At 45.2% G+C, this 27,121-nt stretch overlaps 2 protein-coding genes across 5 annotated transcripts; one reads left to right on the top strand and one right to left on the bottom strand.

Annotated features, from left to right (window-relative positions):
* Positions 1 to 4,153: 4,153 nt before the first annotated feature.
* Positions 4,154 to 13,676, bottom strand: ZNF514 (zinc finger protein 514). The gene is made up of 7 exons (XM_043917207.1): positions 12,596 to 13,676; positions 11,756 to 11,844; positions 8,992 to 9,118; positions 8,594 to 8,689; positions 6,122 to 6,270; positions 5,790 to 5,964; positions 4,154 to 4,158 (listed from the first exon to the last, which is right to left on the bottom strand). Exons 1-7 carry the CDS (start codon positions 12,720 to 12,722, stop codon positions 4,154 to 4,156), a joined length of 768 nt encoding a protein of 255 aa, XP_043773142.1. The 5' UTR covers positions 12,723 to 13,676.
* A 2,165-nt stretch (positions 13,677 to 15,841) lies between these two features.
* Positions 15,842 to 26,898, top strand: ZNF2 (zinc finger protein 2). Of its 4 annotated transcripts, none has more exons than XM_043918743.1 (5): positions 15,842 to 16,729; positions 21,496 to 21,564; positions 22,973 to 23,099; positions 24,411 to 24,524; positions 25,042 to 26,898. In XM_043918743.1, the coding sequence occupies exons 2-5, from the start codon at positions 21,535 to 21,537 to the stop codon at positions 26,046 to 26,048; spliced, it is 1,278 nt and encodes a 425-aa protein (XP_043774678.1). In that variant the 5' UTR covers positions 15,842 to 16,729; positions 21,496 to 21,534; the 3' UTR covers positions 26,049 to 26,898. The 4 variants fall into 4 exon arrangements, with proteins under 4 accessions (XP_043774678.1, XP_043774681.1, XP_043774680.1 ...); XM_043918746.1 differs by having other exon boundaries at positions 22,882 to 23,099; XM_043918744.1 differs by lacking the exon at positions 15,842 to 16,729 and adding an exon at positions 17,848 to 18,280.
* The last annotated feature ends 223 nt before the right edge of the window (positions 26,899 to 27,121 follow it).

Raw genomic sequence — 27,121 nt, 5'->3', positions numbered from 1 at the left:
ACTCCCTTAGGAATACATCAGTTGTCTAAGAAATGAACAGTTATTTGGAGATTCCACTTCCAATACTAAATCATGCAGACATGGCAAAATATTACAGGGGACTCATGTATACCCAGTCCTGTCATCAATAGGTTAAGGACAGCTTCCCACAGCCTCTTCCTAAATAGCCTCTTTGTGATCCTCAACCGTGAGATTTTTGTGTAAGACAGCAGAGAAAAACTGCTCTTGAGAGTTACTGTATAGAACCTTATCAGATGTTGTTAACTAATGCAGCAGTGAAACTCCAGGATGTCAATTCTTCCATACATATTTTACAACTAAAGAAGAGTCTCGGAATTGACACAACTGGAAGCCTATTCCAGCAGAGGACTTCAAACTGAGGATTTTCCAAGATGCTGTAAAGCAGCTGGTCTCTAGACCAGCTGACCGAAGACCTTCGGAATAAATTGATAACTTCAGATAAGGGATAGCTTCTGCCCAAGATGTCAGACCGAGACCTGTGGCAAAGCCCTGTTTTGCCTACCATGATACTGTAAATCAACTGTACTTCAAAACAAACAAACAAAAAGAACCCAAAAAAGTCCTGTTTTATTTTTCATCTGCTTGGCCATAGTTATTCTTCTCATTTCTATTGATCCCTAGTTGTCATCCATCCATAATGACCTGTTTTCTCTTTCCTTTCCTCTTTGTTAGGTCATAGCATACTCATTCTAACACCATTTTTCATGCTTATATCATGCCCACACGCTCAGTCATGTCTGACTCTTTGCAACTCCATGGATGGCTCCTCTGTCCATAGGGTTCTCCGGGCAAGAATACTGGAGTGGGGTGCCATTTCCTCCTCCAGGAGATCTTCCCATTCTTAGATTATCCTAAATAGTTGCCACTGCTCTAAATCTTACCAACTTCTGGGTATGCCATCCATTGGCTGATCACCATGATAAATATATATGAACAGTCTAGTCTCACCAAATGACACTATGGAGAATTAAAGCCAGTGGCTCTTCCATTATCATCCACAGGGACAAATGATCTTAAACAAACCGACCTGTGACTTTGCTAATGTCCCTCTCTCCCAGTCTTGAGGGGGACTATATCCTTAACCTGTGGAGTTTAGCCCAACACTGGGTAGTTGGAATGAGAATTTATAAATAAAATTGCAATAAATTTTCATGGACAAATCCAACAAGCCACCCACAGAATGCAAAACAATGCTAACCTATACTTGAATTTGAAAAATAATTACAGGAAACAATATTGTATTTTTTTAAGAAAATATTTAACTGGTAGTTTTCTGGAAGGAAAGATTTTTATCTAGTACAAAAATTTGTAGTCAGAGTACCAAGAAAACGTGGGCAATACAAGTTGTTTTTCAAGTTAAAACATGATTACTAAGCATCTCGAAGAAGGCAATGTTAACCCACTCCAGTACTCTTGCCTGGAAAATCCCATGGATGGAGGAGCCTGGTGGGCTGCAGTCCATGAGGTCGCGAAGAGTCAGACACGACTGAGCGACTTCACTTTCACTTCTCACTTTCATGCATTGGAGAAGGAAATGGCAACCTACTCCAGTGTTCTTGCCTGGAGAATCCCAGGGACAGGGAGCCTGGTGGGCTGCCGTCTACGGGGTCGCACAGAGTCGGACTCGACTGAAGCGACTTAGCAGCAGCAGCAGCAGCAGCAGTAAGCATCTATTGGGTGCTCATTTCTGAGAGGAAGTATGAGAAATGACCTGAAACAGCTGATAATCTGGTTCAGGAGACAAGAAAATGGCAAGATAATAAACAACCAATGATTTAAATAGATTAAGACAGTGATAAGAACTATTCCAAGTCGAGATATCTTTCACTTTCAAATATGGAGGACTTCCCTGGTAACACAGTGGATGGGAATCTGCCTGCCAGTGCAGGGGACACAGGTTTGATCCCTGGCCCAAGAACATTCCAGTTCAGTCGCTCAGCCGTGTCCAACACTATGACCCCATGGACTGCCAGGCCTCCCTGTCCATCACCAACTCCCAGAGTTTACTCACACTCATATCCATTGAGTTGGTGATGCCATCCAACCATCTCATCCTTTGTCATCCCCTTCTCCTCCCGCCTTCAATCTTTCCCAGCATCAGAATCAAATGATGTTCAGGTTCAAATGAGTCAGTTCTTCACTCAGGTAGCCAAAATATTGTAGTTTCAGCTTCAACATCAGTCCTTCCAATGAATATTCAGGACTGACTTCCTTTAGGATGGTCTGGTGGATCTCCTTGCTGTCCAAGGGACTCTCAAGAGTCTTCTCCAAAACCACAGTTCAAAAGCATTAATTCTTCGGCACTCAGCTTTCTTTATAGTCCAACTCTCACATCCATACATGACCACTGGAAAAACCATAGCCTTGACTAAACAGACTTTTGTTGGCAAAGTAATGTCTCTACTTGTTAATATGCTGTCTAGGTTGTTCATAACTTTTCTTCCAAGGAGTAAGCATCTTTTAATTTCATGGCTGCAGTCACCATCTGCAGTGATTTTGGAGCCCAGAAAAATAAAGTCTGTCACTGTTTCCCCATCTATTTGCCATGAAGTGATGGGACCAGATGCCATGATCTTAGTTTTCTGAATGTTGAGCTTTAAGCCAACTTTTTCACTCTCCTCTTTCACTTTCATCAAGAGGCTCTTTAGTTCTTCTTCACTTTCTGCCATAAGGGTGGGATCATCTGCATATCTGAGATTATTGATATTTTTCCCGGCAATCTTGATTCCAGCTTGTGCTTCCTCCAGCCCAGCGTTTCTCATGATGTACTCTGCATGTAAGTTAAATAAGCTGGGTGACAATACACAGTCTTGACATACTCCTTTCCCTATTTGGAACCAGTCTGTTGTTCCATGTCCAGTTCTAACTGTTGCTTCCTGACCTGCATGCAGGTTTCTCAAGAGGCAGGTCAGGTGGCCTGGTATTCCCATCTCTTTCAGAATTTTCCAGTTTGTTGTGATCCACACAGTCAAAGGCTTTGGCATAGACAATAAAGCAGAAATAGATGTTTTTCTGGAACTCTTGCTTTTTTGATGATTGAAACAGGAGATGGATGATAAGAATGAATGTCAGCATTCTAGGAATCAGTGAACTAAAATGGACTGGAATGGGTGAATTTGACTGAGATGACCATTATATCTACTACTGTGGGCAAGAATTTCTTAGAAGAAATGGAGTAGCCATCATAGTCAACAATAGAGTCTGAAATGCAGTACTTGGATGCATTCTCAAAAATGACAGGATGATCTCTGTTCGTTTCCAAGGCAAACTATTCAATATCATGGTAATCCAAGTCTATGCCCCAACCAGTAATGCTGAAGAAGCTGAAGTTGAATGGTTCTATGAAGACCTACAAGACCTTCTAGAACTAACACCCAAAAAAGATGTCCTTTTCATTATACACCCAAAAAGGATGTTCTTTTCATTATAGGGGACTGGAATGAGAAGATTCCACATGTCAACTAAGCCTGTGTGCCACAACTACTAAGCCCATGCTCTACAGTCAACAACTACTGAGCCCAAGCACTGCAACTACTGAAGCATGCATGCTCTAAGGTTTGAGAGCCACAGTTAATGAGCCCCTGTGCTGCAACTACTAAAGCCTACATGCCCTAGCACCCTCATAGCGCAACTACTGAGCCTTCATGCTACAACTACTGAAGCCCATACCCCTAGACCCTGTGCTCCACAAGAAGAAGCCACCACAATGTGAAGCCTGTGCATCGCAACTAGAGAGTAGCCCCCACTCTCTAGAACGAGAGAAAGCCTGTGTGCAGCAATGAAGATCCAGAACAATCAGAAATCAGTAATTAAAAATAATACTTATGGAAAAACAGATGCTTTTACAATTGGAAATGAGTAAGAGAATTCCCATTGGTATTCAAGAGAATTCTTCCCCGATGAAGGGACATCTGAATAGGGTTCTGACTGATCACCAGGCTTTAGACAGTGGAGAGGGCATTCCAGGCTGGTGGAACAGCTTAGGCAGAACAGCCCAGGCTGGGAAGTGTGGACACATGTTTGAGGTGTGGCAAGCAAGCTAGTTTGTCTGAAATGGAGCTTCTTGTCAGAAAGAGCAGGAGGTTAGGGCAGACTGAAGAGGGCACTGAATGTCAAACTGAGAGGTGAGCCTTTAGCCTATAGGCAAAACAGAGGCTTTGGGGGCAGAACGGGGCAGCAGGATAGATGCCCACTGATGAGAATGATTAACATGGCCAGAGATACACAAGAGGAAGGGACTATGTTAGGCAAGAAGCAGCTACAAAGTTGCAGGCATCCAGGCATATAAAGTGACCTGAATGAGGGTTAGAGAAGGACACTGGGGCGGGGGAAGGGTATATATATATATGGGGCTTCCCTTGTGGCTCAGTTGGTAAAGAATCCGTTTGCAATGCAGGAGACCTGGGTTCAACCCCTGGGTTGGGAAGATCCCCTGAAGAAGGGAAAGGCTTACCCACTCCAGTATTCTGGCCTGGAGAATTCCATGGACTGTATAGTCCATGGGGTCACAAAGAGTCAGACACGACTGAGTGACTTTCACTTCACCTTGCCCTTTGAAAGAAAACTTAAGCTGTTACTAATGTAAAATATGTGTGAGTTATCTGGAGTTGTTTTGGGGATTTTTGTTTGCTTTTGAAACAATATATAACTGAAGGCTGTGCTATACACATTACACTGATGAGGCTTCTCCCAAGTATACATTCTCCCATGTACAGAGACTTCCCTGGTGGTCCAGTGGTTAAGACTTCACCTTCCAAAGCAGGGGGTGTGGGTTCGATCCCTGGTCAGGGAGTTAAGATCCCACATGCCTCATGGCCAGAAAACCAAAACATAAAACAGAAACAATATTGTAACAAATTCGATAAAGACTTTAAAAACGGTTCATATTAAAAAAAAAAAATCTTAACATGGTGTAACCAGTGTAAAAAAAAAAAAAAATCTTAAAAATAATAAACTGTCTGATGTTGAATGTGTGACCCACTAACTAAAGCCTTTCCAAATCCATTATATTCACATAGTTTCTTACTGGTTTGAATTCTCTTGTGTTTGATAAGGGAGGCGGTATGATGAAAGCCCACCTCCTCTTAATAGAGCTTCAGTTTGGTGTGTCCTGTCTGCTGTTGAGCAAAATGTGTCCTCTGACCAAAGGTCTTCCCACATTCGTTGCACTCCTAGGATCTCTTTCTAATATGTAATTCAGCATATCCTCTGAGGTTTAGTGGTGTATGTTTTCCAGCTGAAAGCCTTCCTGCATTGGCTGAATTCATAGGTGTTTTTCCCCAGCATGACTTTTCTGATGTTTAATAAGGGAGGCAGTGTGAGCAAAGGCTCTTCCACACTCATTACATTTGTAGGGTTTCTCTCCAGTATGGTGTCTATAATGCTGAGTGAGAGATGAACTCTGGCTGAAGGCTCTCCCACACCTATTACATTTGTAGGGTTTCTCTCCTGTATGAAATCTGTAGTGTACAATGAGAGAGGAACTCTGGCTGAAGGTTCTCCCACATTCTCTGCATTCATAGGGCTTTTCTCCAGTGTGAGTTCTCTGATGTTTAATAAGGGATGAAGTATGACCAAAGGCCCTTCCACATTCATTACATTTGTAGGGTTTCTCTCCTGTATGAAATCTGTAATGTAGAACAAGAGAGGAACTCTGGCTGAAGGCTCTTCCACATTCACTGCATTCATAGGGCTTCTCTCCAGTGTGAGTTCTCTGATGTTTAATAAGGGATGAAATATGACCAAAGGCTCTTCCACATTCACTGCACTCATAGGGCTTTTCTCCAGTGTGACATCTCTGATGGCGCCGAAGTTCTGACTGGAAATGGAACAACTTCCCACATTCATTGCATTTGCAAGATTTCTTCCCTGGTTGAGTTCTCTGAGAGTTACTTCTCCCTGAAGTCTGTCTGAATGCTGTATCACATTTATAGTATCCTTCTCCTGTGGGAACACAGTGCTGGTTAATAGGGACTGACCTTAAACCTGATCCGGTCCCCAATTCACTCCATTCATGACCTCTCTTAAGGGTGGGAGGAGATTTGTGAGTGAGTGACGTTTCTTTCAGATATCTCTCCTGTTTTTTTGGATGCATCTCTACCTGGTCATCCCAACCACAGGTTGCTTTCAGTTTGGAGGACCTGAGTTCATCTCTAATGTGTTTCTCCACTGATGCTCTCTGCAATAATTCTTCTTTGGAAAGTCCTTGACTTAGCATAGCTTCCTTGGCTTGAGGCCTTCTCTCCCAGTCTGGAAAAAACAAAAAAGACAGGCTGGTATTACCTGTTCTATGTGCCAAGAGGAAGTAAAGTCCTATGATAGATGTAAGATAATTAGCCTTTAAAATAATACCTAAAAGAGGTGTACAGTCTCTTCCAAGAATGGTTTATGTCTGAAGAACATTTTGGAAGTGCCAAGAATAAGATAAGCAGGTAACTGGAGATTAGAAAAACCTGAGAGAACAGTGTTGGGACTCCAGCACACAAGGTAAGGGCTTCCCTGGTGGCTCAGTGGTAAAGAATCAGCCTGAAGTGAAGGAGATGCAGGTTCAATCCCTGGGCAGGAAGGTCCTCTGGAGAAGGAAATGGAAACTCACTCCAGTATTCTTGCCTGGGAAATCCCATGGACAGAGAGGAGCCTTGAGGGCTACAGTCCATGGGGTTGCAGTCAGACATGACTTAGCTACTGAACAACAGTAACACAAGGTAAATCCAAAGACTGTAAAGATGAGAGGAGGATAGGAAGATGCCCTCCACAATATCTTCCCTCAACACCTCAGTCCACACCACACATTATTATGTATTATGTACATATTATAATATACATACTGTATACATTTAACATCTATTATTGCATGTAACTGTGACAGCAGAATAATTATCCCCCAAAGATGTCCAAGTCCATCTGAACATATTTATATATTCAAATCCCAGGAACATGTAAACATGTTACTTTACATGGCAGAAGAGACTTTGCAGATATGATTAAGGGCACAGACCCTGAGGCCGGGAGATTATCATGAGTCATTTAGGTGGGCCCAGTCTAATCACATGAGTTCTCAAAATCAGAGACCAGTTCCTGGCTGAGTCAGAACGATGTGGTGTGAGAAAGACTTGACCCATCACTTCTGGCTCTGAAGATGGAGGAAGGGCCCCATGGGCCAAGGAATGTAGCAGTCTTTAGAAGCTGGGAATGCTCCTCAGTTTATAGCCAGCAAGAAAACAAGAAACTCAGTCTGATCATTGTCAGGAATTGGTTCTGCCAACAACACAGATGAACAGGAAACAGACTGTCCCCTAGACACTCCAGAAAGGAACTCAGCCATGCTGATATCTTGGTTTTAACAGTGTGAGACCCATACTTGATTCTGAGTTGTGAACTATGAGATAATAAACTTGTGTTGATTAAAGCCACTAAGTTTGTGACAATTTGTTTCAGCAACAATAGAAAGCTAATGTGATAATAGTGACCCTTCTGAAGAGAGAAATGACTGGCAATGCCTAAGCAGGGCTCCCACAGGCTGGATTTTGAGCCAGTAGGTCTTGTGGGGATCCTGAGGATCTGAATGTTTAACAAGCTCCTGTAGAGATTCTGAAACATACCATATTTGTACAACACTATAAACAGACAGATACTGATGATGAGACTAGATCCAGATGTCAGACCCTTGCCCTCATTCTGGAAGGAAACACGATCAAGAGAGTACCAATACAGAGATCAGCATCTTCCCTGTCTGTCCTCTTCTGGAGTCTTGAGACCCAGCCTGCGCTCTCAGGATTTGAGCCCTGCTTTGGGGAGCTTCAGCTCTGGCCTGAGGCTGATTCTGTTTCAGAGATGGACACGGACACAAGCTGTCATCTCCTGCAGTATGCTTGGGCTGCACATGGCAGGCAGGAGAGCTTTGTGTCCAGAATTTTGCCCCAAGGGGTGGAGCCTACCACCCCAAGGTCTCAAGTCACCTAGGAATTCAAAGAGATGCCATCAAGAGCTGGTAAGAAGTGGTCTTTGTTCTTAGAACCACCTCTGTTGTAGTTCAACTTAACCAAGCCTGAAGTGTCCTCACCTTGGTCTTCCTGATGTCATCTGTCAGGATATCCTTGCCAGTAGCCCTTTAATTTCTGGGCTACTTAACTGTTCTGTTTGATCTGCTGCTAACTCTGTTATCCCTGCTGATACAGGACTTAACAACTATTGGTCCTTAGATTCCATCTAACACTGATCGTGTGACATCTAGTGATGACACATAGTCCCAAGGACCCTGAAGGGTGGGTAGAGATGGGCAGATGTTTATTTCTTATCCACATTATTCGCAAGAAACAAACAAAGGAAAGATAAACACTAGAGAGGAAAATGAACATCTTTTCATACCAGAAAACATTACAGAAGCCTACAAGTATTCAAAATACTGGGAATGGAGGGCTCTTGGCAAGTGACTTCACCTCCTCAAAGAAAAGGCCTCCTGGCAAGTGACCGCACTTTCTCAAAGAAGAGGCCCCTGACCAAGGGTTTAAAGGAACTTTCCAGTCACAGTTGGCCCTTATGACGTGTACTGTTGTTTTGGCCTGACTCTCACCTGAGTGGACACCTGTTGAGATTTCTCTCTCTAAAATACAGGGCTCTTCCCCTTCCTCCAACTGGCAGATCATATATGGTTTGGACACTGGAAACCCTGGTGGTAGAGAAGGAAAAGAATCATGGTATGGGTATAGAAGAGGCCAAGGCTTATGGACAGCCTGCAACTAAGCATGGTGAAGTCATGAAGCTTCTTACTCTGATCTCGCATACAGCAGGACTTTCCTAGGAACAAGGAGAAATACTGAATCCCCTGGCCCCCAAGAGAAACTAAATGTCTAATTCTGGAATTTCAGGGCAAAAGTCAGCCACCAGGCCCAGACACCCCTAGCTTTTAACACCAAGGAACTAAAGATGGCCTGATGGGCAGGCTCTGGGCCTCGGAGGAGCTGAGCTTACCCAGGGAGGCCAGGTTCTTGAAATTCTCCAGCATCACCTCCCGGTACAGGTCCTTCTGAGCAGGGTCCAACTGCCCCCACTCCCACCAGGTGAATTCCACAGCCACATCCTCAAACGTCATCAGGTCCTGAAACACAGAAGACAGTCTTGCACACTCGGGGAGCACACTCATGGCCCTGGGAGAAGAGGAGACAGGTGTCTGAGTAGGACCTTAGGGTGTACAAGAAGGGATTCCAAGAGTTCCCAGCTATCGCAATGCCAGGTTTCATCATCTGAAAGATAGTTTAAGCTGCTCCAGGGACCATGTCATCCTTACTACTTGATATCCCATGCAGTACCCACAGATCTCAACATCAAACTGCTTAGAAATATAATCAGGGCCTCAGGAGAATCAAACGTTTAGAGACACTCCACTTATGTGACAGAAATATATACAATCCATTTCCTCAGTTTTCGGAATGGCTCATAATTTAGTGACATTTAAATAGAATCAATTAAAAACAAACTGATAAACTCTGCATTCTGAGCATATCATAGTGTCAGTAGTCTTCTAATTAAGTATTTTTGATCCTTGTGGCCTAGGATTCGGTGACAATTCTTACTAAGGCCAAATAAAATCATCTGGGGCTTGGAATAACGTATCCCATAACAGCTCTGCCAGCACACAGTTCAGTGAGAGTGTGTCAAGTGGCCTTACACTGAATTAGTAAGTCTTCTCTGAGTCTGATTAATATCAATTATCTCCCCAAAAGCCTAATCATTTTTCAGTTCCTGAATGTGCAAGGTTGAGAGTGAGAACCCCAGATCTCAGGGCTTCACAAGGTACAACCATTCTGTGGGTCCCAGCCAGAACTATCCTGTCAGCCTCTATAACAATACTCTCAATTGACTTACATTGTACAATAAGCCATAAACTATGAACTAAAAAGCAAATAAGTGAAGGTAGTATAAACTCCTTTTACTTTCCCCTCAAAATGTTTAAAAGTCAAATCCCATTTAGATACTGATTCCACAGAATAAGCCAAACTAATAATTTTATATTAAAGGCAGTCTAAAATAATCAAATGTGGAAAACTCACTACCTTAGGGGCCCAAATGATAGATTGTACTATTTGTGCAAAATATTCATTGGCCCTCCCTACAGAATTGATTTTCCTACCCCACTGACTCAGGTGTAGTCAAGTCATTCACTTTCACATTTGGAATGTGAAGCAAGTGACAAGAGCTACTTATGAGCAAAAGCTTTCACAGAGCAGCTTTCACAGTTGCTGCTCTGAGAATGGCAAATGATCCCAGAGTGAAGATGTGGGGCAAAACCATAGCTTGCATGTAACATGGACAAGAAACAAACCGTTGTTGCTGTAAGCCTCTCAGGATTTGCTGTTGTTATCACAGCATAACTAGCCTCAACTGACTCATTAAAAAAGCTGGTACTCCAGGTGGGGTTCTGCCATAATAAAATAGCCTACAATACGTGATAGTGGCTTCAGGGCCAGGCAGTAGAAAACATTGGCAAAACAGCAACCCATGTAATTTGGTGGTGAACTGTGTGGTAACACTTGATGCAATAACTTGAAAGAGGAACAATGCAAGATGAGCTGGTGCTGTGATGAGACGAGGGAAACATCAGTAGTATGAGCTGGTTGTCACTGGCTACAGTTGACAAAAGTATGACACACACACACAAAAATTAGTCTTAAGAGTTTGCTGATTTGCAAAATAAAAATGTAAGGCAAAGAGAAAGTGTCCAGAGGGATTTCCTTGGCTGTCCAGTGGTTAAGACTCTGGGCTTCCAATTCAGGGGAAGTGGGTTCAATCCCTGGTTGAGGAACTAAGATCCCACATGCCACATGGCATAGCCAAAAAAAAAAAAATTTTTTTTTCTTTAAATGTTTTAAAAAGAAGAAGAAGAAAGTGTCCCAGAAATTCCAGGACTTGCAAGGTTGGAGATTTAATGAATTCTCATTTCCAACTGGTCAAAGACAAAATACATACAGCTTTTGCATAACAAAAGATGATTAAAACCCAGCCTAAAGGCAAGGACTAAGTCATGAGTGTGATTGTCAGACCTTTTGTTTAAGCCTCTTAATAATTTCAGATGGCTCCCAGTAAATCCTTTCAGTGGGACCAAATTTGTCAGAGTGACTAAAAGTAAGGTTTTGCTAGAAGCTCCACAATTAAGTCTAAAGAGAGGGGCATACTTCAATAACAACTGTGGGAAAAGCTATTGATATACGGAGCTAATGGAAGCAAACGCACAAAAAGCTGGTCAGGTGTTTGAGAGTCACACTTTAGGTGCAAGACTTGAAACAACCCTTGGGCCTCAAACTACTCAGGATAAAAAGCTGCTTAGCCCTCAAAAAAAGTTTATTCTCCAGTATCATCTTCATATGCAACCAAGGGAGATACTGCAAAATGAAGGAACTTCTGGAGGGCAGAGCCAAGAGCCAAGGAGAACACTGGACTGGGAGCTAAACCCAGACAGCAGAATCAGGACACATGAAAGACCCCCCAGTCCCAAGGCAGGGTCTTCAGTGTGTCCCCACACTAATCCAGGGAGATAACACGGGCACAGGGGCCCAGTCTCCCTGGGCAGAGGGCCCTGGGGCAAGGAGACCAGCAAAAGCCTTGATGGGCTCAGCCTCCTGCAGAGCAGGAACTGGGGCCAGTTCCTTCTGGCAAATGAGCAGGCTCCAGAGAAAAGGAGGCAGAACTCTGCATAGTTCAGGCATTTGAGAAAAACTTAAAGAGAACCCCAACTCACCTGAGGTCTGGCTTTGAGGAATAAGCTGGCTGTTCCCTTGTCTCCTAGGCATCTCTCCGGAGGAAGAGCAGGCTCCTGAGGAGGGAGAACTAGGAAGGTAAAAGGAGCCATGAGGAAGGCTAACCCTCATGAGATTTAGAGCTCCCAGACTCCCCAGGCCAGTGTGTCGCCCCCATGGTTTCCGGGGATAAGGCTGGACCTAAGGCAGCTGGGGAACAGGCCACAGGCTGCCTGTCCTCACTGCTGCGTGAGGCCCCCACTTGTCCACAGGCCACAACAAGCTGCAGGTTGCCAGAGGGTGACCACAGTCTGGCCACTCCTTTGTGGTCAATGGACCTCCAATATGCAGGTCCTATATTAGGCCTTTTGAAAATATAAACATGGAGAAGAACTTCAAGGAACTTTAAATGTCACCTGAGGGAATAAAACAGGTTAACAAGACAAAATAAGGCCTAGGACAAGACCACATAAAGATATGGGACTTTGCAGAAGTCACACCTCTACCCTTCTCCTTGGAAAGTAGTGCAGAGGCCAGGTCTTCCTGAGAGCTATCCTGAGTGTTCTAAAGCGTCATTAGGTCTCTGAAGCGTCTTTTAAGAGCCCCTTTATTATAAGGCCAGGGCTTCCCAGGTGGATCAGTACTAAAGAATCCACCTGAGTTCAACCCCTGGGTCCGGAGAAGGAAATGGCAACCCACTCCAATATCCTTGCCTGGGAAATCCCGAGGACAGGCTCTGCCCGCCACTGGGACTCCCTGCCCCACCCCATGGTTCTCCTTCTCCTCCTAGACCAGCACTAACTCCCCAGGGGAGTTCCGGCCCGCGGCACCGAGAGCCAAACCTGAAGCTCTGGAGTCCATAGCTGGGGCTAGTCCTTTCACTAGGTCCAAATCTCTGTCATTCGGCGGCGGCCCTGCGATCCTCCCGGGACTCAGGGAGCGGGGAGCGAGCCGGATGACACCGGGCATCCCCACTTCGCGCAGCGACTCCCAGCCGACCCGCAGGACCCAGAGCAGGGCTGTTAAACCCGGATTGGAGTCCCAGCTGAGCGCAGGGCGGCTGCGGCTGTGGCTGCGGGAAGCGATGCTCTATCCCCTCTTGCACTCCCAGGCGCCTCAGGAGACCGGCCGCCGCCTCCTTCTGGAGACCGAACTCTAGGACCCAGCTCCCACGGAGACCACCAGGAAATGGCCACAGCCACACCTGAGATCTCGGTGCCCCGCGCTCCTCCAGAATCGCTTCTGGAGAGCTCACAGAGAACCGATCGGCCCTGCAACTCTGCGCCCAGTTCCAGGCCTCCTCAGCCCCTCGCAGGAGGGCAGACGGACAGACACTTCGCACTCTTTCACTGGCTCAGGGCGCAATGCCCATGGCTGGCCTGCGCAGCAGGAGTAGCTGAACCCACAAAGATCCAAGCAACACCCGGTTTCCAGCCCGGCCTCCCGAGACCCGTCCTGAGCCTGCGCGAGAGGAAGGCCGGCACGCTGGGGTCTGCAGAGCAAGCGTCGGAGGCGGGTCTGCGGAGGTGGCGGGTGGGGGGCGTCGAACGAGCGGCGCCTGCGCACTGGCGGCTTGGGGACCTTGGGTGCTCTGCTCTGGCAATTGCAGGCTGGGCAAGTGCGCACCAGCTACCTGGACAGAGGTTTCACTCTGCCCCCCCGCCAGGGGCTGGGAACTGGAAGCAACCCCCGTATTGGAAGTGCGTTTAGTAACTGGGCCCAACAGCCGGGTTTGGAGCAGTTCAACAGAAGCCACTGGAGTTTAAAAAAAAAAAAAAATCCTGGCCTAAACCCCGAGCCTGCCAAATAAGAATTTCTAGGAGGCTCTCCGGACATGTGAATTTCTTATAAAGCATCCAAGAGATCCTGACAGTCTGTTCCCCACCTCTCTGTCTTTCTCCCACTGCTCCCCTCCCGCCTCCCCTCAAGATTAGGTTCAGCGAAGGGTGAACTCAAAGAGAGGACTTTGGACTCCTTCCTCCTCTAGAAGCGAGGATCATTTCAGACCTAAAAGAAATAGAGAAATGATCTGGATATTAAAACGATGGTTCTCCGGAGGCACTCTTCAACCAGAGAGGAGACTTTTGAGGACTGAGAGGTTGGTGAAGGAGTCCTTGGGCCTAGAAAAGAAGATAAAGACCTCAAGGGCCCTTGCTGAACCACCTGACTTCGGTGATGACAAAACTGAACTTTAAGTCCCACCCCGATACTCCGGGCAGATTGCGTCCTCCCGGGACCCCCGACCCCTGTTCATCCGCCTGACTAAATCTTCCCATATCGCTTCTGCAAAACCTCCCCTTAAATATGAAGCCTCCCTGATCCTGCACACGCTCCGCCTGGTCGTTAGACCGACTGTCGCCCCTCCTAGCCTGAATAACGGTAACCTGTCTCTGTTGAGGTCGTCTTCCTTTCTTCACTGCCTCGTCTCTAACTATACCCTACAGTTGGGACAAATAACCTATCGAGGCAAAAGGCCTTTTCTCCTTTCTTGCTCTTTTAATGTTTCACCTTTCTGCCAGCACTTCTGGTGACACAGATGGCCAAGATGGTTCAGCAAGTGCCCAGCAAGTAAGCCCTCCCTCTCCAGAGCCAGAGTGAGGAAAAGGGGACAGGGCTGCCTGGGAACCATGTTTGGCACAGAAGTTTCTGTTCTTTTCTATGCTCTGGAACCAAAAAAGGTGAGGGTATGAACACATGAGAAGAGTGTCCTCTCATTGGTGGCTGACATAACCAGAAATTGAACTGCTTCAGATGCTACTGATTCTTTGTACTTTTATCCTCTAGTCTATACCTTTACTGGTCCTATACTCTCTGGCTAAGTTGCTTTTTTCTTAAAGAAAAGTAAAAAGGTAATTAATTTGGAAAACTCAGCAGTGGCCACAGGACTGGAAAAGGTCAGTTTTCATTCCAATCCCAAAGAAAGGCAATGCCAAAAATGCTCAAACTACCACACAATTGCACTCATCTCACATGCTAGTAAAGTGATGCTTTAAATTCTCCAAGCCAGGCTTCAGCAATACATGAACCATGAACTTCCAGATGTTCAAACTGGTTTTAGAAAAGGCAGAGGAACCAGAGATCAAATTGCCAACATCTGCTGGATCATTGAAAAAGCGAGAGAGTTCCAGAAAAACATCTATTTCTGCTTTATTGATTATGCCAAAGCCTTTGACTGTGTGGATCACAATAAACTATGGAAAATTCTTCAAGAGATGGGAATACCAGACCACCTGACCTGCCTCTTGAGAAACCTGCATGCAGGTCAGGAAGCAACAGTTAAAACTGGAAATGGAACAACAGACTGGTTCCAAATAGGGAAAGGAGTACATCCACATCAAGGCTGTGTATTGTCACCTGCTTATTTAACTTATATGCAGAGTACATCATGAGAAACTGGGCTAGAGGAAGCACAAGCTGCAGATTGCTGGGAGAAATATCAATAACCTCAGATATGCAGATGATACCACCCTTACGGCAGAAAGTGAAGAAGAACTAAAGAACCTCTTGGTGAAAGAGGAAAGTGAAAAAGTTGGCTTAAAGCTCAGCATTCAGAAAACTAAGATCATGGCATCTGGTCCCATCACTTCACGGCAAATAGATGGGGAAACAGCGGAAACAGTGGCTGACTTTATTTTTCTGGGCTCCAAAATCACTGCAGATGGTGATTGCAGCCATGAAATTAAAAGACGCTTACTCCTTGGAAGGAAAGTTATGACCAACCTAGACAGCATATTAAAAAGCAGAGACATTACTTTACCAACAAAGGTCTGTCTAGTCAAGGCTATGGTTTTTCCAGTGGTCATGTATGGATGTGAGAGTTGGACTGTAAAGAAAGTTGAGCGCTGAAGTATTGATGCTTTTGAACTGTGGTTTTGGAGAAGACTCTTGAGAGTCCTTTGGACTGCAAGGAGATCCAACCAGTCAATCCTAAAGGAAATCAGTCCTGAATATTCATTGGAAGGACTGACGCTGAAGTTGAAACTTCAATACTTTGGCCAACTGACTGGAAAAGACCCTGATGCTGGGAAAGATTGAAAGCAGGAGGAGAAGGGGAGGAGAGAGGATGAGATGGTTGGATGGCATCACCGACTGGGTGGACATGAGTCTGAGTAAACTCTGGGAGTTGATGATGGACAGGGAAGCCTGGTGTGCTGTAGTCCATGGGGTCGCAAAGAGTCGGACTTGACTGGGCGACTGAACTGAACTGAGGATCACTTGCAGATCTTTTCAAACTCTGACTCCTCAGAGGGAGGCCCGGGCATCAATATGTTAAAGCTCGTCAGGTGATTCCGGCATGCAGCTACTGTGAATCCCTACGATGTCTCCAACGAGGGTCCTTCCAGTAGTACCATGGAAGGCAGGCTCCTGTATGCTCAAAATGTCGGGAGTCCGCACTGCTGCCCAATCAAATACACGTATATCCTGGGTTCTTCTCTCTTAAGCAGAAAAATGTGCACATGCACAGCCCCATCCTCGGACCCAAACTCTGCGTCTCTCCTGCCCAAACTTTACAACCAACAGTTAACAAACAACCTGAAGCAGAAACAAGGCCCTTCGAAGGGTCAGAAGACTAGAAGTCCTCAGGAGGGGTGAGTCCCAAGGCTGAGAGAGACATATTTCCTTAGGACGGTCCTCCCATCGGAGGACCGGAGGGACGTGACATCACACATAAGCAGTACTTCCAGGGGGAACACAAGCCTCACAAGCATACACGACCGGTTGCTTTTTCACGATCAAGCTGCCGTCCTAGCACGGAGGATTCGGTCCAGCGCCGCCAACTCGTCTCACACGGGTACGCTTGCGCAGATCTTTGAGGTCATATTAAAGCGCTCCCACCGCTGAGACTTCTGGGAAATGGAGTCGGCCAGGGCCAGGCTCTGGTCGGGAGCGTGGGCGTCAGAACTCTGCGCAGGCGCACTGCTCTCCCGACCCGAAGAGGCGCCGTCTTCCTGGGTCCCGAGCAGTCTGTGCAGGAGGTGAGAGCTGCGGGTGTGTACTGTTGAGCCGCGGAGAGCGCGCAGCGGCAGAGAGAGTGGGACACTGAGACCCTGGGGGAGGTGCAGTAGGAGCAGAAGGGGTGAAGCGGGCGGAGCCAGCCTGCAGGATGTGTGTGTGTGTGCTGTGCGTGCGGCGACGTCCCTGCTCGGACAGGTGCGGACTAGGAAAGTTGTACCCGCATCCCAGTGTGTGTGTTCCGTGTGGGCACTGTTAGCGGTGGCCTTTCGGCGTGCCCCCTCTATATGTCAGATCCCAGCTCTGCGGTTGGAAGTTTGGAGGCTTCCTTCGCCCCTCCGGTACCTTCTTATCATAACAATTGCTCAATAAACGTGAGTGGAATTGACACTAAATCTAGGGTTCCGCCCACTCCAGTTCCTCTCTTTTCCAAAAAGCGCCTCAGATTGTCTCGTTTAGCTCCCCTCCCTAGACCTCCGTACGAGTGATCAGGGGGCCTTCGTGGGGGAGGTAGGACTAGATGTGGGGGAAAAAAAATACGAAAGAAGTAGCGAAGTGATAGGCAGATTTGAGAAGGAAATGCTTTTTATAAGAGTGAAGCGTCGAGGAATAGTGGGAGACAAGGATGGGGAAAAGCACACTGTGGTCAGGGCATACAGGATCAGGACAAGACACGGTCAGAAGGATGGATTGTATGGGGCGGATCAGGGGTTGACAGGAATAAAGCTAATTTTGGTGCTTTTATTCTAGAGGTCACATTCAGAACTAGAGAGGGGAAGGGACTAGTGTAGGGAGCCAGTCAGGAATGCTTGGTAGTGGTCATATTCCTGAATCAAGCTGTCATGAGCCTGAATTATGATGGTGTCAGTGGTAGGGAAAGATAGAAATGACATTGCAAAAGAAGAGTCCGAAGGACCTGGTGACTAACTAGATTTGGGAGGTAAGAGAGCCAGGAAAGAGTTTGAATTTGGGGCAGCTGGGAAAATAATAAAACATCTGCTGTAAGTGTAAGGGCTTCCTTGTGGCTCAGCAGTAATGAATCTGCCTGCCAACACAGAAGACATAGGTTCAATCCCTGGGTTGGGAAGATCCCCTGGAGGAAGAATTGGCAACCCACTCCAGTATTCTTGCCTGCAGAATCCCATGGACAGAGGAGCCTGGCAGACTATAGTCCATGGGGTCACCAAGAATCAGACACAGCTTATTGACTAAACAACAAGGAGAACTGTAAGGGCAGGGAAAGGAATTGATGTGGGGAACTGCATAGGAATAGATGGTTTTAAGATGCTGACAGAATGCCTAACTCAAAATACTTAGTCATTTGGAAATGCAGGATGAGTTTGGAAGAGGGAGTGGGACTAGATTCAAGAAGCATTTCTGTAGAGGTGGAAAATGGAGCATCAGGTGTGGATGGACTCTCTGTGAGACAGCAAAAACACTGTACACAGTCTGAGCGCTGGGCAGCATGAGAAACTTGCCGAAACAGTCAAAAAGCTTCAGAGAAATAAGGAGAAGAGGACTGTTGGAATCAGAGCTCATAAACACCTTGGCATTTTTCAAGCATACAGTTTCAGGTGTGTGCGGGGTGTGTCCGACTCTCTTGTGACCCCATGGACTGCAGCACACCAGGCTTTCCTGTACTTCACTGTCTCCCAAAGTTCAAACTCATGTCCACTGAGTCAGTGATGTCATCCAACCATCTCACCTTCTGTCACCCCCCTTCTCCTCCTGCCCTCAATCTTTCTCAGCATCAGGGTCTTTTTTTCCAGTGAGTCAGTTCTTCGAATCAGGTGGCTAAGGTACTGGAGCTTCAGCTTCAGCTTCAGCATCAGTCCTTCCAATGAATATTCAGGACTGATTTCCTTTAGGATTGACTGGTTGGATCTCCTTGCAGTCCAAAGGACTCTCAAGAGTCTTCTCCAGCACCACAATTTGAAAGCATCAATTCTTCAGCGCTCAGACTTCTTTATGGCCCAACTGTCACAGCCATACATGACTACTGGAAAAAACATAGCTTTGACTATACAGACCTTTGTCAGCAAAGTGATATCTTTCCTTTTTAAATATGCTGTCTAGGTTTGTGCTTTTCTTGCAAGGGGCAAGCATCTTTTAATTTCATGGCTGCCATCACCACCCAGAGTGATTTTGGAGCCCAAGAAAAGAAAATCTGTCATTGCTTCTGCTTTTTTCATCTTCTGTTTGCCATGTTTCTTAATCAATGTGTAATACTCAAACACACACACATATAAAATTGCAATTTATCCTATCAATGAACATGCAAGTTGTTTATAGTTTACCCTAGTGATCTTTTCCCCACTTCAGATTTGTGTTGCCACTGCAGTCACATATCAAGGTTTCCTACCTACGTGGATGTGTTTGGGGATTTTCTAGTTTATCAGTCTGTTTTTTACGTGGCTATCTTTTCATGAAAATAAATCATTATAACATAGAGATTAAAAAGTGCTGGCTGTTCCTGGGTTCAAATTCTGCCTCAGCCTCTTACAAAGCCTAAATTTCCTAATCTGTAAAATAGTACCCACCTTACAGATTTATGAACACAGAATTCAACTGTTCTTGTAAAGAGTACTTAGCATAGTGCCTGGTAAGTAGCAAAAGTTCAGTAAATTCTAGTTATTACTAATATATCATAAAATATTTTAATATGATAACATTACCATATTAATATGATCATATCAGTGGTATTCCATTGTGTGTATGAACTGGGCCATACACAAAATGCTATCAAATCCTGTATTTTAGAAACTTAAGATATTTCAAGTTTTTGCTCTTCTGGGACTTCCCTGGTGGTCCACTGGTTAAGACTCCACCTTGCAACGCAGGGGACACCAGTTCAGTCCCTGCTTCAGGAAGATTTCACATGCCACGGGGCAACTAAGCCTGTGCACAACTACTGAGCCCAAGCTCTAGAGCCCATACTCCACAAGAGTAGCCCCCACTTGCCACAGCTAGAGAAAGCTCATGCACTGCAACCAAGACCCAGTGCAGCCAAAAATAAGTAAATTTTTTTTTTTTTTTTGCTCTTCTGTAGATTAAATGAGATGACATATAATGCTTAGGACGTTGCCTCACATGGCACTCAGTAAAGGTTAGCGTTAATGATAGTTAATAAGAAGCTTTGCGTATGTTTTCCCTTAGGAAAAACTTCATAAGAGGAAGTTGCTGGGTCAAAAGTATGTGTTTTAAGGCCCCTGATACAAATTACAAATTCTGCAGGCCAGAATACTGGAGTGGGTAGGCTTTCCCTTCTTCAGGGGATCTTCCCAACCCAGGGATCGAACCCAGATCTCCCACATTGCAGGCGGATTCTTTACCAGCTGAGCCACCAGGGAAGCCCTTCTGGTAGGGTCAGAGCCTTATGGAAATCTAAGAATAAATACAGCTAGTCTACATGCAAACTGCGGTCTGGGCTGATGCTGGGGTGAAGTAGGGTTTCAGGGGCCAGGGATTCTTGGGGCTTTGCTTTCAACACTTCACCACCAACATACCTGCGTTAGTCTATTACAGCCTGTTCTCTACCCCATGCCCCCCACATACTCATGGATTTTGCCTCCTGGTACCTTTGACTCCTCTGACTCTCATGGCTACTTCTGTCTCTCATGATATACTTTCAGCTCATTGCCCACTGGTGGAACTAGGTTCCTTTTATTTTGGGAAAGCCTCTTAGGCTTTGTGTGAATCTTTGTCATTAAACTTTACTTGAGTTAACTGAGTATATCTCAGTTTCTTACATAAAGAGTCTAATTAAGACATAGTCAAATCAAGCATTTGGGGGATTCATGAGTGGGGCGTGGGGATTGTGTGGTCCTGAGAAGGAAGAGGGAAAGGTGTGTCTGAGTACTGTCCTGCAGTCAAGGCAGTGTATTCATTGATCCTTGTTATTCATTCACCCATCTAACCTGTGGTCCTCGCATTTCTTAGTTCATGATCCTGAGGATGGACGTCAACTTTTGAAACCAGACCACATATCAGTCCACGGGTCAGCCTCTGTACCGCCCACCTGTGGCTTAATCAGCATGGCCCCAGGCTTGAGCCTCAGGGTCATGTGGAACAAGCTGTGGCTGCCCCAGGGTTGCTCTGTTAGCACGGGGTGTTGCTGTGAATGGGGTATTTTTCCTTTGAAGAGGCTGTAGGTGTTTCCTTGACAGGAGTTGTCCATATAGCCATTCATAAAACTTCTTATACTTCTTGTCTGGTAATCATGATGAACAATCTGATCTGATCTCAAATCCTCAGTCATGTCTGACTCTTTGCAACCTCATGGACTATAGCCCGCCAGGCTCCTCCGTCCATGGGATTCTCCAGGAAAGAATACTGGAGTGGGGTGCCATTTCCTGCTCCTTCAGGGCATCTTCCCTACCCAGGGGTCAAACCCACATCTCTTACATCTCCTGCACTGACAGGTGGGTTCTTTACCACTAGTGCCACCTGGGAAGCCCCATGATGAACAATATTTAATGTGAATTTATAAAGGCAATATGAGCCTTAATATATTCTCAACTGCCAGGAATAGAACTTTACCTCTAAGATCATGATGAAAACAAGCACCACACTGTATTCTGCACAGCCTTGCACTCCAATTCTGGGATGAGGTGGGCTTGCTCTTGGCCTTGCTTTTCTTTGCTTTCCCTTTGTGTAGGGTATTGAGGATGAGGGTGGGTACGTAACTCAGTGGTGTGTGGAGATTTCTTGCTTCACGGGTCACAAAACTACTAAACAAGACTGGTCTTTCTCACAGCCTGTTTCTCCTCCCACCTCTCTACCTCATTAGGACTCGGCTCTTCTCTGCAAGGAGAGCGCACTGGAGGGAATGGCTGCTGTGTCTCTGACCAGATGCCAGGTGAGGTAGACTCTTGTGTTTCTGAAACTATTAGGCTCCAGAATGTAACCACTTTTCTTTCTGTCTTGGGGCTTCTCTGCTCAAAGCCACCCAGGTGGAAAAAGGACTCCATAAGGAATGACTTGTGTTGGTATCTTTCAGTGACCCCTTCTTGCCTTGAATATGTGCCCGCTAGCCTGTCACCAGGGACACAGCCTCCATTGCCTTCACTTTTTTTTGCCTTAAAACTGACGGTAGGGGTCTCATGGGAGGGTCTAGGGAGCAGCAGGCAGTTTCAAGTTCTGATTTCCCTTTAGTACATCCACAAACGGACTGAAAGTAGGCCCCCATATTCCAGGGAGTGTTGGGTTAGGCAGAGAATGTGACACATACTATAAAGCACCCCAGTGAGGTTGAAAGAGTCCTGGAGAGAGAGTTTTTGTGAGGGTAGAGACACACAGCTTACCCCCTTTCTGCCCCAGGGCAGAGTTTTTTTAATTCTGAGCTCTGGCTTAGAACCTCTGCAGACACTCTGGAGACTCATCTGGGTTTTAGACTTGGGGATAAAGATGGAACTCACAGAATCAAAGAACATTAGAGTGAATTGAGAGAAAGCCTAGAGATGATCTAATCAACCCCACTATTTGAAGGATTTGTCCACGCAAACACAGACATAAGGGCTTCCCAGATGGCTCAGTGGTAAAGAATCCGCCTGCCAATGCTGGAGATTTGGGTTCGATCCTTGGGTCGGGAAGATTCCCTGGAGGAGGAAATGGCCACCCACTCCAGTATCCTTGCCTGGAAAATTCCACGGACAGAGGAACCTGGCAGGCTACATTCCATGGGTCACAAAGAGTTGGATGTGACTGAGCACGCACGTATGCAGACTCACATCAAGACAATTGGTGAAATTGGACTAAGTTTATAGATTAAATAATATCACTCCTCTCCTGATTTTTACAATTATACTGTCATTATACAAGAGAAAATCCTTATTTTTACAAAATATACACTGAAACATTAATAAGTAAAAAGACATCATGTTTACAAGTTAAAGAAGTTTGGAGAAAAGATAGGCAAATGTGTATATTCTGAGACAAAGATAAAACCAGTGTGGAAAATAACATTTGGGGATGCTGGATGAAGGGTCTTTGTTCTATTCTTCCAAGTTTTCTGTAAGTCTGATAAAAGAGCCCCCGATACTCCAAGGCTCAGCTAGAACGGTAGTGTGGGGTTGTGACCAAAAGTCATGCCTCATGGCTTTATGGCACTTAACCCAAATACTTCAAAACTGTTGTCTTTCCACTCCCATTTCCACTTTTCTTTCCACTCTTCCAGCATCCTCCAAGCTGTTGTCATGTATGACAGTTTTGTCTGGTCCATGTAAGAGAAGGATTATGAATAAGGGAGAACATGATTGTGTTTCCAGGACCCAGTGACATTCGAGGATGTGGCCATAGTTTTCACAGATGAAGAGTGGAGGCATCTGGTCCCTACTCAGAGGGACCTCTACAAGGAGGTGATGCTGGAGAACTACAAGAGCATCGTCTCATTGGGTAAGGAGAGCTTCCCACCAGGAGTAGACCCTGTACTGAATTGATGTGGAGTTGAGAGGCTAATATATTGACACCTCTTCTTCTCCCACCTGAGTTGGAACCCCTGAGAGACAAGACGGAAGAGCAGAGGGATGTGACTTAGCAGTCACAGTGACAGTGGTTTTCTGAATCCTGAACCCCAGCCTGGGACAGGCTTACTCCTTGAGCTGTAAGCAGACTGGACAACCACAGGCCCCCTCACTGAGCAGCCCAGCCCTGCACCACAGAGGGCTCACCACAACGAGAGAAAAGCCTGCACAGCAGTGCAGACCCAGCACAGCCACAAATAAATAAAAAAATTTTTAAATGGTGAGGCAGAGCTGTGCTAATTAATAGTTTAAATTTATTACTATGTGAAAAAAATCAAGTTTACAATTCAGCATTATTTCATTATCCAATTTTTTTTAAACCATCTGAGCCACCAGGGAAGCCCTCTAGTTTTAACTTTTGTTTTTTGTTTTTAATTGACAGCCTTCTGCCTAAAATGATCTTTTACATATAAAAGGGTCTGGAGTGTATTACATACAGTGAGTCATGATGGATTTAGAAATTATCAACTTGTAGACATCAAAATAAATCAAATAGAAATGATTTTAGATGGGGTAGCCTTATTTTCCAAATAATGCTCTCCAATAGTTTTTTTTTTTCCCCAAAAAAATTGAGATATAATGGTCATTATCCAGTTTTTAACAAAGTGTATCTATAGGTATCTTTCTGTATTAAAGTGAATGGAAAGAAAGAAATGAATACAAAATACAAAAGGTGATTTTTCTTATTGTCTATGCCTCTAGTTTTCCTACAATGAACACAATCCACTTGTTTAAGTAAAATCATACTTAATATGTGTATGTTAGTTGCTCAGTTGTGTCCAAAAATAATTGTACTAAAGCATAAACAATAAGCAAAAATGGGCACCTACATTACACATTCTTATTCAAGGTAATCTTTTTTCATTCTCATCTTCCCTAAGGTAAGGACTCTTCCTGCCATCCTACCAGTGCTAGAGCTAGGAGCATCCCATTCACTTCATGGGGAAGAATAAACACATTAATTCAAATAGAGTCTATTCACTCTGACTAGACGCTACATGTTCCCTTTTAGAACCTCAGTCTTGACCTCCATTCAGAGGTTCCTGCACTTCTGCATACCTGGTGTGCACTTCCTGCCTTTTGCATTTTCTCTCTGAAATACTTGAGGCTGGAATTTGCTTTGGAATCATTGTGTATTTTCATCACATATGACCACCTGGCTTGTTTCTTTCTCTATGAACAGGGCTTCCAATACCTGGACCTGATGTGATTTTTCAGTTGAAGAGAGGGGATGAGCCTTGGCTAGTGGAGTTTCATGGATTTGAGGGGAAAGAAGGTGCAGAGAATGTCTCTTTAGGTAATTGAGTATGAACTGGCAGGAGAGTTTTGTTTTGCTTTGTGGTTGTTATTTAGGTGCATGTGGGAGGGAGTATTGGGTATCATATTTTTCCTCAAATTCACTCTTCTCCTATATTGTTTATTCTCTGTCACCCCGTTTTCTTTTTTCCCCCTCTACATCTTAAAGTATTGTTCACCTTCATTCACCAAATGTTTCCTTTCTCAGATTTGTCATGTTATCCATTCAAACTTTGATTTTCCTATTCCTTACCATCCCCTTCACTTACCTGACACTCCTAATTAATCCAGCTATGCTCCCAATGGAAATTCTCCTCTTTTTTGAGATTTTTCACTACCAGTTCTATTCCCTGTTTCAGTCCCAGGTCTTGGTTTCTCCCTAGAGTGCAATACTATTTGTGGGAGCAAGCAAAGTGACTGTCATTACTTTTCAGATTTATTACAGCATCCCTCCTTTCTGTGCTAACATTTCCTAACCCAGGAAAGAAACATGCATCTGTATTTTCTATCCATTCCAGATTGGGAGACTAAGCCTGAGTTTCAAGGTGCTTCAGAAGAAGAAAAATTAGAAGGATCATTGAAGGAAAAGCTTGGAAGAAAAGGTTCTCCATCTCCTAAATTTGAAGTTTATGCACTGGATGGCAGGTTGGGAACAGAGAAGGAAAGCCCTACAGTTGAGGCCTGCAAGAAACCCCCTTCTCTGGAGGAAAGCTTGCGGCACAGGGCAACCCCTCCCAAGAAAATTCTCACTAAAGAGAGAGACCAGGAATGCAGCAACTGTGGTAAGACCTTTTTTGACCACTCCTCCCTCATCCGCCATCAGAGGACTCACACTGGTGAGAAGCCCTATGACTGTCCCGAGTGTGGGAAGGCCTTCAGCCACAGGAGCAGTCTCAGTAGACACCTGATGTCGCATACAGGAGAGAGCCCCTACGAGTGCAACGCCTGTGGGAAAGCTTTTTTCGACCGTTCGTCCTTGACTGTACATCAGCGAATTCATACTGGAGAGAAACCCTTCAAATGCAGTGAGTGTGGAAAAGCCTTCTTTGACCGCTCGTCCCTTACCCGCCACCAGAGGATCCATACTGGAGAAAGTCCTTATGAATGTAACCAGTGCGGGAAAGCCTTTAGCCAGAAAAGTATTCTTACGCGACACCAGCTAATCCACACGGGCCGGAAGCCGTATGAATGTAATGAGTGTGGGAAAGCCTTCTATGGGGTCTCGTCACTGAACAGACATCAGAAAGCCCATGCTGGAGAGCCTCGCTACCAGTGCAGTGAGTGTGGGAAGGCTTTCTTTGACCGCTCCTCCCTGACTCAGCACCAGAAGATTCACACTGGAGACAAGCCATATGAATGCAGTGAATGTGGGAAAGCCTTCAGCCAGAGGTGCCGGCTCACACGACACCAGAGAGTTCACACAGGAGAGAAGCCGTTTGAATGCAGTGTGTGTGGGAAAGTCTTCAGTTCTAAATCATCAGTTATTCAGCATCAACGGCGTTACGCCAAACAGGGAATAGACTGAGTGGAGCGAAAACTTTAGTCCAAGGACCTCCACGAAAACTCAAGACCCCTCTTAAATCCATCACCTGGTCATCACACCTATGCTGGCTACCCCCTCCTTTTTCTGCCTCTCTGCACCCACAGTGTTTGAAGGAACACTGTCCACCCACTGTGTTACAGAGTTGATGTGGGATGCCAGAAATTAGCATGTGACTTTAAAGAGTCAGCATCCTGAAGACATTTGTCAGACACTAGGGACAAAGGTTAGGAGGCAATCCTCAGACAAACATCTTGTCCGAAGCCCCAGGCATCAGTGCACTTTATGTAACTGGAGGCCACAGCTGGACAGGAAAGGCACACTTATGTCAGAGCAGCACTGTTGTTTCCAGAAGTTCTTTTTTTATAGCCGTTAGTCCCTCTCTCTCTCGGAGGATTTTGGGCACTGACCTTGTCCTGTTGTGTGCCAGCATCTAGATCTCTTAATACTACTACTAGTAGCTAGCACTTATTGAGCGCTTATTATGGAGTAAGCACTCAGCTGAGAGTTTTGCAAGGAGTAAATCATTTGGTCCTTTCAACAACCCTCTGAAGTAGGTACTGTTACTCCCCACAATTTACAGACGAGCAAACTGAAGTTTAAAGAGATTAAATAACTTGTCCAACGTAACGGCTAGTACAGGGAAAGTCAGGTCTTGAATACAGGGCTCCCTTCAAAATCTCTTTACCATGAGGCTATAAGGTTTGCTTTATAATTTATGTATGTGTATTATCTGCTAAACTAGATTGTACACAGAGGCCTGACTTACATGTCTTTGTATCTCACACAGTGCCTTGCAAATAGGTGCTCAATAAATATTTATCTGAATTAATAACATTTTGACTTACCAAGTTCTATTTAAAACACCTCTTAGCTTCACAGCCTTTCTCTGAATTTCAGTCTCACCTGTACTTTTGTCATCTTGGGCTTCTATTACTGTAGTAGTCACTCCCTGATCTGAATTCTTTCCTCCTCTTTATTGAGGAGGGGGCTATCAAGCTATGGCCCAATAACAGGCAAACCCCAAATAAACAAAGATTCATTTCTCACATAAAATC

Source organism: Cervus elaphus, chromosome 11, assembly GCF_910594005.1.
Source record: "Cervus elaphus chromosome 11, mCerEla1.1, whole genome shotgun sequence".
In the NCBI taxonomy this organism is placed as follows: Eukaryota; Metazoa; Chordata; class Mammalia; order Artiodactyla; family Cervidae; genus Cervus; species Cervus elaphus.
Note: the sequence above shows the minus strand (reverse complement) of the source record. Positions and strands in the feature narration are given on the sequence as shown.

Coding starts and splice junctions, on each gene's coding strand:
- ZNF514 (XM_043917207.1), bottom strand. CDS start 12,722: ATGCCCGGTGTCATCCGGCTCGCTCCCCGCTCCCTGAGTCCCGGGAGG. Junction 6,271..8,593: donor CTCAACAGGTGTCCACTCAG/GTGAGAGTCAGG, acceptor TGTTTTTTCCAG/ACTGGGAGAGAAGGCCTCAA. Junction 5,965..6,121: donor CCTGTGGTTGGGATGACCAG/GTAGAGATGCAT, acceptor GTGTTCCCACAG/GAGAAGGATACTATAAATGT.
- ZNF2 (XM_043918743.1), top strand. CDS start 21,535: ATGGCTGCTGTGTCTCTGACCAGATGCCAG. Junction 21,565..22,972: donor TGTCTCTGACCAGATGCCAG/GTGAGGTAGACT, acceptor TTGTGTTTCCAG/GACCCAGTGACATTCGAGGA. Junction 23,100..24,410: donor CAAGAGCATCGTCTCATTGG/GTAAGGAGAGCT, acceptor CTCTATGAACAG/GGCTTCCAATACCTGGACCT.